The following is a 14,401-nucleotide window of genomic DNA, read 5'->3' as shown; positions in this document are numbered from 1 at the left end:
TCAATGGCCCATATTGATTTTAGGGTGATCTAATGATCAGAATTGTATTTTGTATTTTAATTTTAATTTTTTCCAATAAATCTAAATCATTTTAAATTTAAGGATTTTATCTTTAAAAATAGAATAATCAAATAAAGATATCAAAAAATAATTATTAAAAAGACCAAAATACTCTTAAAAATTTTAAAGGGAATTTTGATTAATTTATTATTTTAAATTATTTTGTAGAACTTTTATTAGATGTGCCTTGATGAGAAGAATGGATATTCCAAATTTCATGTGATTGGGATTTATAGAAAAAATATTAAAATTATATTATAAAATGAAGTCGTCATCATCAGATCAACCCATTTTTAATATGGGCCGTTGGATTTATATTATTGCGTCAACCCATCCCAAAATAACATAAAGGTAGGAACCACTACAAGAGGAAGTGTGGCACTCCACTGCTTCCCACTCACAACAATTCAACCCCTTCCAGGAATCCATTTGGACCTTCAATGTAGCATTTGGGTTGGAATTAGAAGCATTGAAATCCAAGAGGGCCACTATTTCATTTTCTCTACAAAAGGGGGAGCCCTCTAAGGCCATGGAGAAATCGAAAAAGCACATGACAGCAGTGAATGGTAATATTGGGATAAGACGCAGAGGGTGGGGAAGAAGGGCTCCTTTTCTAGCTTCCATGGTGCTTCCATTGACTAAACAAGCACTGATGAAATGCTTGCTACAAGCCCTCCTCGCGAGTCCCTTCTATAGGGGAGGCAAAATTTACTTGTGGACCCAAAAACTAGTTTCGGGGAATTAGAGAGTATTTCCTTGAGGTTTCCATCGTAAATAATCCAAGATGGCACACCTCTAAATCTTGTCGAAAGATGGAGTTTCTATACATGAAGATAGGCACAATGCATTGATGTTATTCATTAAAAAAATTTCCATGAAAAATGTAGAAAGTCAGGTCCTCTTAAAACCATCTAAGAAAGAGAAAGATGTGTGGGTCATCTCCATGTCAAGAGACAGACAACTGCATCTCCAAGTCATTGGAGAGAGAGAGAGGCAACTGTTTGCATTGATGATTGAGGCCATTAAATTTTCTTTTGAAGCAAAGGCAGGAGCCATTTGAAACAATGGCAGGAGCCATTTTTTCCACAAGCGGGCCCCTAAGTTCATTGCTTGATGTACTATGTGTGGATTTTCCTTTTTTCTATAAATTAATTTGACACTAAATTTTTTATGTTCATTCCTCTATTAAAATCGCACTAGCGAAAAATATTAAAAAAATATTTTCGCTAAATTAAAATGATCAAAATACCTCTACACGTGCATTTTAAATAGACCAAAAAGAGTTTAAAACCATCGTCCCCTCAGACCAGTCTTCCCAGCCCCCGTCCACCCCTCCCCAATCTCTCTCTCTCTCTCTCTCTCTCTCTCTCTCTCTCTTTCCCCTACATTCTTGTTCAAGCTGCTCTCAATCTCGATGGCCTCACCCCCTTATGTCCCACGATGGACGCCGAATTCGAGCCCAACACAATCCCCAAACCCTTTCCTCGGCCACAATCCCTTCCAACATGAATCCAAAGACGACATCTCCCTTGATGAAATCACTCCTAAACCATTCCAACCAAACCCGAGCCTAAATGTCTCCGACACAGATGAGGATGCATCAACCACCACCGAATGCTTCTTCCACCTCAATTCACCAGCTCTCCAACCGGCCAAGATTTGCTCTAAACACACTGCTGAGACTAGTGTGGAGATGGGTAGGACCAAGCATAAGTTTGTTCGGCCCGATATCGATCCAGTAGGCTCCATTGGGTCCAAATTGTCATTAACATGGACCGATCTGTGGGTCACGGCTCTTGGGACAGAGGGTGCGTGCACAATTCTAAAGGGGCTCAATGGGTGCGCCCAACCAGGCGAGGTCTTGGCTATCATGGGCCCGTCAGGGTGCGGAAAGTCAACCCTTCTCGATGCACTTGCAGGTTTGAGGCTTTTCTTTCAACTTTAGATTTTTTTATTATTGAGCATGTTCACTATGTTCATGTGGGAATATATTAAGGACGTGGTTAGCATGCGGCCAAGCCCGCAAATGTAGAAATGTGGGCTTGGCAATTAAATTATATTTATTTTAAATATAATTTAATCCTAATAAATAGCGAATATATAATTTTTACCATGGAGATCATGAATATGAAAATAAATATATTTTGAAACTATAAATAATAATTATATAAAAAAAAAAACATTGGGACCGTTTGGATGGATCACCTATTTGCATCCATCTTTAAGAGGGATACTTTATACCTATCGATCGCATATTGTAGAAATGCAGTCCAGCCCGCATGAAACAATTGTTCACATATTAATTTATCCCTTGGGGAAAAGACTGACTTAAAAGGACTTTTTATCTCAGATTTGAGGAACCCCCTATCATTATTTTGGGAAGAGAATTTTGATTTTGAGTTCTCTAACACTTCGATCTAAACCTCCAAGAAATGAACAGCCTCTTTTTAATCTTGAGGCATTGTTGTTTAAGTACATCGAGATTGTGATTCATAAAAAAAAAAATTAGTAAAGTTGGATTATGGATTGAGAAGGTTACATCTCCGGAATTTGGAATCCTAAAAGTGCTTCTAAATTGAGTTTTACCCATAGTAAATAGATACTCTCAAGGGGGAGTGCAAAATATTTTGGCCGATTGATTTTTTTATTTGGTAGAAGCCTTTAGTGGTCTAGGTAGGCTCTTGTGATCCGGGCTTGGTCTAAGGGCACGTTTCTTTGAAAAAAAATATTTATAGACGTAAACACTTTGAAAAAAAAAGACTGTTGTAAACGTTCATTTCTCAAAGTTTGTTAACAAGTAATTGGCAATTTGTTTTTTTTTTTTTGGGTAATTCATATGTTTGATAACTTACTTAGTACTTAAATACATGTGTTATTTAAATATTATAACTTAAAATATATAGTTATATTTATTCAAATAATATTTAAATATTAATAAAATACAATATATTATATATTATATATAATAAACTAAATGTATTAGATATAATATGTAATACAATATAAATATAATATATATCTATATAATATAATTTAGTATAATATAAATATATGTAATATAGTATATAACTTTATGGGTGCAGTTTGTATAGAGCATAGGCTCTAAACAATCAAATTAGAGCCTACTTTCAAATAATGTCGAGAAATATGGTTTCACTACTAGAAATCTTTGTGATAGCCTGAAAATATATTTCCATATTTATTTATAAAGTTCAAGGCTTCAAAAAAAGTATAGATCGGTTGATCTATGAAAACTTGAAAATCTTGAAAATTGACGGTCCAGAAATGCATTACAAAATACACTATTTGCAAAACTTGAAATCCATGTTTTCTCATGTCCATGCATCTTGATGTCAAGATGATCAATTTGAATAAATTTGAGCATCAAAACAACCTCTTTAGTGAACTTTTTGAGGTAGGCTCAAAGTTTATTGTTTAGAGCCTCAGCTCTATATAAACTTTCCTCTTTATATATTATATAGCTATTCCATTAGTTCGGAATCTAATGTATAGGGACTGGATATGTAAGGATAAGCTTCAACTCCACCCTTTCTGACGCACTTTTGGTGTTGTATTGGTCCAAGTGGGGATAGCATTTGTCGATGGGGTTTTAACAAAATCCAAAAATATGTGAGAAGACATAGATATAGAGGTAATATCTATTATATATAATACTAATATACATTAATAATATAAAACATATAGTATAATATAACATAACATAAAATAAATATATATTAGTAATTTATATATTATATTTAAATAAAACAAGAGAAATGCTTGCCATGGGTTGAAATGTGGTTATATTTTTATGCAAAGTGGACCATTTTATAGTAAAATATTTTATGATGAGTTTTATTTACAAAAATATGTATAAGGCAATTTTAACGTGGACCAACCAAACATGCCGTAACAAAACGGAACATTCTAATCAAAGTGAAGTTCTAATACCACCAAAAAAGATGTTCGGTTGTTTATACTTTGTTTGGATGCACAAAATTTTTGGAACATTAGGGTTTTCTCGTCCTTTTAAGCGTAATAAAGCTGTCAACCTGGTCCGCCCCTATTTTTAGGGGAGCCTAATTTCAGTAACCCAACTTATCCAAAAGAAAACAAAATGTTATTTAAAAAAAAATGCAGATTATTTGAAGTTACCTATAAAAGGCAGGCAATGCAATTTGATACGATAATTACGGTTCCAATCTCGGATTAGACTTTTACTTCTCCATTTGCTCGAGCAATGGTAGCTTGAAAATCTATATTTCTCTAAATTATGAATTTAAAGCTCCAAAAATAGTGCAGATATAGTTTATCTAAACTTACTTTAAATTTTAGAAAATGAATAGTCCAAATAGTTCATTGCATTAATTCTAGGACTTGAAATCTTTCTTGTATATTCTTATATTCTGTGGCCGGGATGATTAATTTGAAGTGGATGTTTATGGTACGCTTTACCTCTATAGTTTGATGTTCACACCTCATCTAAACGTGTTCCTTCCTTAAATGAGTGTGTTTAGTCACGAGCAGCTATCAATCAAAATAGATAGCCTTTGATGCTTTAACATTATTACTTTATTTTTAAATTTCATAATTTAAATTGGAATAAATTATGCTTAACAATAAAATGTTAATAATTAAATTTTATAAAAATTAAAAAATGTCGCATTCCTTATTTGTATTGGAAATAAAAATTAAGGGACTCCTTATAATTTGAGGACTTAAATTTAATATTTACGGAAATAAACTTTGTTCATTAAGACTCTATTGTACAAGGATAGCATCTCTTCTAAATTCCTACTAATACAAATATTTGTTAAAAATAATGAATTTAACTATATTTTTTTCATAGAATTGCAATGGTGTGCAAGAGAAGGTCCTAGGTTGTATTTGGTTTTATTTTTGTAAATTAATGTTATATTTTCTAGACATATGTAAGTCATCTAGCCGGTATTGCAAAAGAAAGAATGCAAAAAATTTGATTGTACATGTTGTGCTAGATCACACAGCCCTTTCATTTTTCATGAGTGTTCATTGTATTCTGACACTTGTGTTGTCCTACACTTGGATTGCTTGATTTGTAGGCCGAGTGAGTTCTAACACAAAGCAAACAGGGGAGATCCTTGTCAATGGTCGGAAACAAGCCCTAGCATATGGAACATCGGTATGGACATACCTTACTTGATGCATTAATTCTGGATTTTACATTGGGATCAGCCCTCTTAATTTAGTCGTTGAGCCCTCTTAATTTAGTCGTTGGACCCTATACTAAGGTACATGGTTCCTAAATAGAAGGACAGGGTTCCTAAAGTTCTATTTAGTATGTGCTACACCATGGGAACATCCAAAATCCATTGAGAGATTAACAACAATTCTTGATGATGAGCAGTCAATTGGATAGAGTTAATCTCGACCATTCATCATTTAGAACGCAATACATGTTCCTATGGTGTAGGATATATCATGCACCTTAAATGTAAGGGTGCGGTTTGTATAGAGCCGAGGGTTTAAACAATCAAAGTAAAGCCTACCTTCAAATAGTGTCGAGAAGTATGGTTTCAATATTGGAAATCTTTGTGATAGCCTTAAAATATTTTTTAGTCTTTAATTAAAAATTTTACAGCTTCAAAAATAGTGTAGAGAGAGCAAATCCGTGAAAACATGAAGAGCTTGAAAATTGACGATCCAAAAATGCATTACAAGATGCACTATTTCCAAAACTTGAAATTTATGTTGCTTCTCATGTCCATGCATCTTGATGTCGAGATGATCAATTTGAGGATGTTTGGACATCAAAACAACCTCTTCTAATGAAATTTTTTAGGTGGGCTCTAATTTGATTGTTTAGAGCCTCGCCTCTATATAAACCTCTTCGTAGATGCAAATGACCGATCCAGCACCGTTCACTTTCAATTTCTAATCTATATAGGCTCATATGCCTTTTGGAACCTAGGCCCATGTGACCCAGGATGATACACTCATGACCACCCTCACGGTATGGGAAGCGGTGTACTACTCAGCCCAGCTCCAGTTGCCCAGCACCATGTCGAGCTCCCAAAAGAGAGAGAGGGCTGAGACAACCATCAGAGAGATGGGTTTACAAGATGCGATGCATACAAGGATAGGGGGTTGGGGCGTTAAGGGACTAAGTGGTGGCCAAAAGAGAAGGGTGAGCGTTTGTATTGAGATCCTCACGAGACCTAGCCTTCTCTTTCTTGATGAGCCCACTAGTGGGCTCGACAGTGCAGCATCTTACCATGTCATGACTCGAATTGCACGTTTGGCTTCGCATGATGGTCGAACCGTGGTGGCATCGATACACCAGCCTAGTGCTGAGGTGTTCGGCCTCTTCAGCACACTATGCCTCCTCTCCACTGGGAAAACTGTGTATTTTGGCCCGGCCACTGCAGCCAGTGAGTTTTTCGCACTGAGTGGGTTCCCTTGCCCTTCACTGAGAAACCCATCAGATCACTTCCTCCGCACCATCAACTCTGACTTTGATAAGGTAATTGGAATATGCACAATCTATCCCCCTCTCATGTCTATGTGGGCTTTTGGACCGGGTTTGGGCCAAGAAAATAGGGAAAATGGGTTGAAACCTTTACAATATCACTAAATGGGTTAAAATATTACAAATTACAATTGGCGATATGCCTTTAAATTTCATTATCAATCAATCGCTTCATCAAAGAAAATGTTAAAAACTATCCAAATTTCACCCAATCAGTATTGACAAGCCAAAAAAATTGGAGGTTTTTGGTAATTTTTCCCTCAAAAGTGTCATTTAGTTATGGGAAAAGTTTATACAGAGCCGAGGCTCTAAACAATCAAATTTGAGCCTTCCTATAAAAATTTACTAAAAGAGGTTGTTTTGATTCCCAAATATCTTCAACTTGATCATCTCGACATCAAAATTTTCAAGATTTTCAAAATATTGTATTTTGTAACATATTTTTGGACAGTCAATTTTCAAGATTTTCAAGTTTTCATGGATAATTTGAAACTTGAAACTTTATAAGTAAATATGAAAATATATTTTATAGCTTTCACAAAGATTTTCTCGATACTATTTGAAAGTAGGCTTTAATTTTTATTGTTTAGAGCCTAGGCTCTATACAAACCACATCCTTTAGTTAAAACTTATTTGGGCCTAAAATTACCAAAGCACCCTTAATTGTTATGGCTTCCTAATATCGAATTGGGGCAAGTTGGAAGACAAAGTTTCCACAATTTCTTTAAGTACCCGACTAATATATCCATTTATATTAAGTGTAATTTGTAATCTTTTTATTCTTTTAGCTACATTGCAATGGGTTTCGACACTTTTAATGATATTTTTCTAAAAAGTAAGGTACACTGGCCAATGGGCCGAGTTATGCCATGCTGGAGAATATATATCATATATATTTATATGATGGCCCAAGTCAAGCCCAATACTTTTTCAAGCACTCCTAGGCTTGCAATTCTTGGATTTGGGCTGGTGTTTGTTGATCCAAGGTTGTTGCTTAACACTAAGAAGTAGTCAATCTCCTTAGGATATTGAACAAGGTCCCGAGGCCAAGGCCATAAAAGCTTCTGCGGCCATTGATATCTTAGTCAAGTCTTACAAGTCATCCACCATGGCCAAACAAGTCCTTCCTCGTGTAGCTGATATATCCAAGAGTGTAAGACCTCTCTCTCTCAATCTCTCTCTCTCCATATGTGTGTATGTCTAACTCTTTGAAAGATTTGTTATAGGAGGGAGAAGCATTGACAAAGAAAGGAAGCCAAGCAAGCTTCTTTACACAAGCATCAGTCTTGACAAGAAGATCTTTTGTGAACATGTATAGGGATTTGGGATATTATTGGTTGCGCCTAGGAATCTACATTGCGTTGTGCGTGTGTGTAGGCACCATCTTCTTTGACATTGGCCACAACTTTGGCTCCATTCAGGTTAGTGTGACATTGTGCTTCAATTAAAAGTTTTTTTTGCTTTTTAGGGTAGATCAGTGGGGAACAGCCTTACTTGTGGTAAAAATGAAACTCAAAATGTCATGTTGTGGCACCTGATCGCCTTTGCCTCGAGTCCATTCAACTTCAATCAAAAGTTGAACAACCTATGCATTCTACCTTCTAAATATCATGGTTCTCGTGTGTTTTGTATTGACAAACATTTTAGGCGAGAGGGTCCATGCTCATGTTTGTGGCAGCATTTTTGACGTTCATGGCGATTGGAGGCTTCCCTTCCTTTGTGGAGGACATGAAGGTCGTTTTTTCATTACCATCTTTCCATATATTTATTTTCCTTTTTACAGCAACAATAAAAAAAAATTTGATGACTCAAGTAGAATACTAAAGAAAAAAGAATCAAGAGTACGGAACCATGAACCTATATAAAAAGGGTGCAATTTGTATAGAGCTGAAGCTCTAAACAATCAAAGTAAAGCGCACCTTCAAATAGTATCGAGAAAGGTAGTTTAAATACTGAAAATCTTTGTGATAGCCTTAAAATATATTTTCAGCTTTAGTAATAAAATTCAAAGTTTGAAAAACACTGTAGATCAAGCATATCTATAAAAACTTGAAAATTGACGGTCCCAAAATGCGTTACAAGATACACTATTTCTAAAACTTGAAATCCAATTTTTTCTCATGTCTATGAATCTTGATATCGAGATGATCAATTTAAGGATATTTGGGCATCAAAACAACCTCAAAAAGTTTTAGGTGGACTCTAATTTGATTGTTTAGAGCCTCGGCTCTATATAAACATTTTCCATATAAAAAGCTTAAAGATTAGAAGAAAACGAAAAAATTACATCGAGCGGTCAAAACATCTCACCTGATAATCCAAGATGCAAATGACTAGAGACTCTCGCTCTCTCTCTGCCTCTCTCACATGGATTGATCCTCATGGTCACAGATCTTCGGGCGTGAGAGACTAAACGGGCACTACGGCGTGGGCGCCTATGTGATTGGAAACACCATCTCTTCCACCCCCTACCTCCTCCTCATCTCTCTAATCCCGGGAGCCATCGCCTACTACCTGGCTCGTCTTCAAGATGGAGCCGAGCACTTCATCTACTTTGCTCTAGTCCTCTTTGTGTGCATGATGCTTGTAGAGAGCCTCATGATGATTGTTGCGAGCCTCGTCCCCGACTTCCTCATGGGCATCATCACCGGTGCCGGTATCCAAGGTGTCATGATGCTGAACGGTGGCTTTTTCCGACTGCCTAACGACTTGCCTAAGCCGTTCTGGAAGTACCCAATGTACTACATCGCATTCCATAAGTATGCTAACCAAGGTTTTTACAAGAATGAGTTTGAGGGTCTTACTTTACCTAATGGCTTAGTAGGAGGGTCACCCACCATAACAGGAGAGAAGATTTTAACAGAGACATGGCAAGTGGAGATGGGGTACTCCAAGTGGGTGGACTTGGCCATATTGTTGGGCATGGTGGTTTTATATAGGCTCATGTTCTTGGGCATAATTAAGTTTAGTGAGAATGTGATGAAGAAAAAATAGTTGAAAAGTAACTTATTGAAAATAGCATAAAGTAAATAATATTATTAAATGTCTGTTAAAATAATAGAAAAAAGAGACCATGAAGTAAATGGCAGTCGTGAGGCCTTTGTGGCCATACTCCAATATGTAAGGGCTTTTTTGGCTCTTTTAGCTCGGCCTTGCGAGCAAGCGACAGAAGAGTAGAAAGAAATGCCCTTTTCTCCTAGAATAGAATTTGTTTCTTACTGTACAAATTAATTTGTTGCAAAATTACTACTGATTTTATATCTACGTGTTGATAATAGTGAAGATACAAGTTTTCTTCCTATCTCTTTGTCCGTTTGACAGATGAAACAAGCTGATTTCGTAGGAACATGGAAGTTGGATCTCCGGGGTAAATATACAGTACACGTATTGGTACACTTATTACTATGAGGTTGGATAACCCTAGAAATTATCAAATATGACGCAGTCCCCTTCATGGTGGCAGAGATCATCTGTTTACTTGAAATGATGTTAATGTACATGTCAGGCTAGGGTCATTGTATATGTTTTTCCATTGCCATTTATTTATTGTATAGTAATTATGCGTATGTATTCCATTATTAATGAAAATTTTGGGATGAGGCTTTCTCCCCCACTGACTTATCAAAACAAAAAAACTTATATATGTATTCCCAAAAGAAAAAAAAAGTGTTACGTATTATTATTGTACTTCCTTGCTCTCTCTCAATGAGCTCATGAAATATAGGATTGATCGCAATTTAGGCATCACTCAAGCAAAATTTATAATTATCAAAATTTAAAAATCGACATGTATATTTTATAGTCTCACTTTTTGAGAGTGTGAATTGTGTTTTAACTTTTATTTTATTCAATTTAGCTCAAATTTGGGGAATCAATATTGGAAATTGGTTTGATAAGGCTGCAGCCCTATCAAAATATTGGAAATTGCGATTCAAGTATTGGAAAATATATACATCGATCATTTCAGCTTGAACGTTATGGTTGGGAAAAAATTAGGATTTTAAGCTCTAAAAATAATGTATATTGTAACAAATTATCTAGGCCATCCATTTTCCCCTAAAAGCAAGTTTTCATAGATTCTCAATATGTGTATCATTTTTTGAGTTTCAAATTTCATTATCGATGTTGAAAATTGATTTTAGATACATCATGGAGATTTATGCTGCCAAAAGTACTTTCTAGATAAGGATTTTAGGTGTGGCTTATCTTGTTTTCATAATACCTAGGCCTTATAGAAACTTCTCTATCACCATCTCACAATATAACCAAAATAAAAATAATAATTAACAAAATATATAAAAATTTTGAAATTTATAGGGGTATTTTTGTCATTGAAATATATTTTTAATAATGTTTTACATGTGTATTATGATAAGAAGCATGGATACTTAAAATTTGAACTTAATCAAATGCATTGAAAATAAGATAGAATTAAAATACACTATTCACTATAAAAAAAAAGTTAGACTTTGGTGTAAAATATAAAATATAGAATTGAAATACATTATTAGATCAAAAAGTAAGATTTTAGTGTAAAATATAGGATATACATGACCATTTTCAAATTTCCAAAAATAGAAACGGATTTTCTGTAACATTCTCTTATCGCAACGTAGTGGCTTCCCATAGGTGTTCCCTTCCCTATGGCTTCTTTGAACTTAGAAGAGCCCATCCATGGAATTCAATAAGAAACATGAGGTCGATGATCCATATACTTTGTAATTGTATTATGAAGGTAATGACCTTTTTTTTGTTGAACCCAGAAATTCAATAATGTCTTCTTCTTTGTTTTTTTTTAAGATGCATATAACATCTAACAAAATGTTCAATGGCGAAAGAGTGACACGGGCTGCTCTCAAACGAATATTATTAACTTGCCCCTCTCTTGAAAGAGGTATATACGGAAAGCATTCCACGTGATCCACCCACATATAGATTTCGTGTGATCCCACTTCTCAGCTGTTCAATTTGAATAGATTGTTAGGATTGCTCATATTACAATGTCACACCAAAACATTATTTGATTTTTAATTAAGAAAATCAAGTTAAATTTGAGGTATCCCATCTTCTTATTGGGCACTTAGCAAAAAATAAAAAAATATTTATTCTACTAAGGTATCCCATCTTCTTATTGGCCACCTAGCAAAAAAATAAAAAAATATTTATGGGGAGAATAAATAACCAGAATGCGTCTAAAGTTTTAAGGGTATTCTAGTATTGTTTTATCTGGGGAAATATTTTTTAATTTATGTTTATCATGTTCACCCCTGTTAGATATATATGTGACCCAAATTTCGCTGCAAAATGATTTATAGAATAAAAATATTACAAATAAAATATTTTAAGCCGTCGGATCAAGATCTGACACTCAAGAGCCAACTTATGGCATTGTGACTCAAGGTATTCCAGCCATCTTCTCAGATCTTACAATTGAGAGCAGAGATCACATATATTTTATATGTGGGTAGGGTCACACTTAAGACTTTCCCTAAAAAATAATCCAAGGACTAAAATACCCTCAATGTAAGGAAAATTGTTTGGTGTGTCCAAGCCCCCACATGTTACTATAAGAACTTGGAGATCTACACTGTCCCCCAAAATCGGGTCACATAAATAATAGTCCTCCAAAGAAAAAGTAAAATTCAAATTTTTTTTCAAAAAAATCTCATTTGTAGTTTTATAAAATCTTTATTTTTAGAGGCTAATATTCTCCTTGTTAAATATTATGTACTCCCTCAAAATTGGGATCAAAGTCTATTTCAAAATTAAATTATTAAGGGGACCACATTTCTACATGAGTTTGAGGACTCAAAGAATATAAAATGGTAAAAAAGAGAGTAAAGAATAAGCATTGCAATATTTTTAAGGGTGTGGTTTGTACAAGGTTGCAACTTTAAATAATCAAAGTAAGGTGCAACACCAAATTTTAGCATAAGATATAATTTGGGTACCGAAAATTCTTAGGATAGTTTAATAATCTATTTTTATTTATATTTGTTAAATTTTGTAAAATAAATTATTAAGAGGACCGCAGTTCTACAAGAGTATGTGGACTCATAAAATATGAAATGGTAGAAAAAGATAATAGAGAATAAGCAATGTAATATTTTTAATGGTGTGGTTTGTATAAGATTGCAACTTTAAAAAATCAAAATATGCTGCAATACCAAATTTTAGTACAAGATATAATTTGGATGAAGAAAATTCTTAGGATAGCTTAATAATCTATTCTCATTTTTAATTCTAAATTTTGGACCCAAAAAATAGTTTAATTCAAGTAGGTCTATAAACACATGAAAATCTTTAAAATAGACGAATCAGATATTGTGTTGCAAGACGCACTGTTTTTGGGACGTGAAATTTATTTATTTTTGTTTTTTCAACATACATCACGATGTCGAGTTGATCTGTTAAAAACCTTTCAAACTTCAAACCAACCTTGAAATAACTTTTTTTGTTTTTTACACCTATATATCTCGAGGTCGGGATGATAACATAATGAACCTTTCAATTGGTTTGTTTCTCTGATCTGTTGGGCTTTTTAAATCAAGGTCTTTGATAACTCTGTAATGCTTTTGATGTGATCTTCATGTGAAGATGTTTATATTGGATGAATGGTTGTGTCAATGATGATAAAAGGAAACGCTTCTTTCTCAGAAAAACATTCGCAGTGGCCGCCTAAGAGCTTTCGCCCCGCCAGGCTTGAGAGCTAATGCTGCCTAACTCTTCCTTGGATGTCTGAGACACTCTCTCTCACAAAATTCAGTCCTACTCCTGTCCTTCTGTAAAGTCTGTGCTTTTTTAGAAGTTATGTCTTCGTTCTCTCTTTTTCTCTCTCTCTCTCTCTCAGATCTTCTTGTCCATCTATTTAATGGTCTCTTTTGGTTAATTTTTGTTATCTTATTCTTGCTTATTCTCTCTCGATCTCTCTATGAATTCTTCTTTGCTCTTTTGAAATTTTTAAGATTTTTATGAATTCTTATGTACTGTTTTAACATTTTAGAAAATTTTTGCTGGTTGTGATACTCGTTTTGGAGTGAGTATTCCTCTCTGTTATTCCTGGATGTATTTTGACTTTTAATATGTTTTTTTTCATGTTTAAATTGATTTTTTTCAATCGCATTTAAAGTTGATGGTAGGAAAATTTATGTTCAACATCTCTAATGTTCCATAAAATGTATTACAACGTATTACAAGAGATACGGATACCAAGATTTAAAATATTTTTTCTTTTGAGATTATCAATTTTTTTGGCATCAAAATAACCTCTTCAAAGTTTTAATTTGATTTTCTAGGCTTTACTTTAATTGTTTCGGGCCTTTTAACTGAGTTATCCATATAAGGTAGCTCTCTATTTTATTTGGGCCTTTTTTGTTTGTTTCTAATTTCTCAGAAGTATATTAACTTGGCCATGCTATGGAATGTATCAGAGCTTTCGATTTTCACGAAAGTTTAGCTCTTGGGGGGGGGGGGGGGGGGGGGGGCGGGGAATTATAATTTCCCCAAAAAACAATTGCGCTTTCTTGTTTAGTGCAACAAAAAATAAATTTATATTCTCTTGAAAAACTCAAATCTTTCCGGCGAAGGGAAAATTTGCAACAGATGTATCACGAAAGTAGGAAGGCAGTGAAAAGCGTAGTCTTAAAATTATTAAAAATTACATTACTTTGGTAGAGGGAATGAGATCATATTATATACATTTAAAGTGGTTATTATTCATGTTGCTTATTTTGGGTTGCGGTTGACTCTAAGTGTGGCGAGATTAGAAATAGACGTTCTTGAGTTGTTTCGTTGCATACAAAATCACAATGAAAAATACTGTATTCTAATCGA

The 14,401-nt window shown here is 34.4% G+C and overlaps 1 protein-coding gene and 1 non-coding gene across 11 annotated transcripts; both read left to right on the top strand.

Moving 5' to 3' along the window:
• The first annotated feature begins 1,093 nt into the window (after positions 1-1,093).
• On the top strand, positions 1,094-9,867 carry LOC148782278 (ABC transporter G family member 1-like). Of its 10 annotated transcripts, XM_088863649.1 has the most exons (7): positions 1,094-1,979; positions 5,142-5,221; positions 6,011-6,562; positions 7,593-7,721; positions 7,795-7,989; positions 8,216-8,302; positions 8,960-9,867. In XM_088863649.1, exons 1-7 carry the CDS (start codon positions 1,475-1,477, stop codon positions 9,560-9,562), a joined length of 2,151 nt encoding a protein of 716 aa, XP_088719775.1. In that variant the 5' UTR covers positions 1,094-1,474; the 3' UTR covers positions 9,563-9,867. The 10 variants fall into 10 exon arrangements, with proteins under 10 accessions (XP_088719775.1, XP_088719778.1, XP_088719776.1 ...); XM_088863652.1 differs by lacking the exon at positions 7,593-7,721; XM_088863650.1 differs by lacking the exon at positions 8,216-8,302.
• Positions 9,868-13,189: 3,322 nt separating this feature from the next.
• On the top strand, positions 13,190-13,314 carry LOC148782277 (small nucleolar RNA SNORD14). The gene has a single exon (XR_016055191.1). It is a non-coding gene; the product is annotated as a small nucleolar RNA SNORD14 (small nucleolar RNA).
• The last annotated feature ends 1,087 nt before the right edge of the window (positions 13,315-14,401 follow it).

This window comes from Amborella trichopoda, chromosome 4 (genome assembly GCF_054954075.1).
Source record: "Amborella trichopoda isolate Santa Cruz 75 chromosome 4, AtrichopodaSantaCruz75HAP2 v2.0, whole genome shotgun sequence".
Taxonomy (NCBI): domain Eukaryota; kingdom Viridiplantae; phylum Streptophyta; class Magnoliopsida; order Amborellales; family Amborellaceae; genus Amborella; species Amborella trichopoda.
Note: the sequence above shows the minus strand (reverse complement) of the source record. Positions and strands in the feature narration are given on the sequence as shown.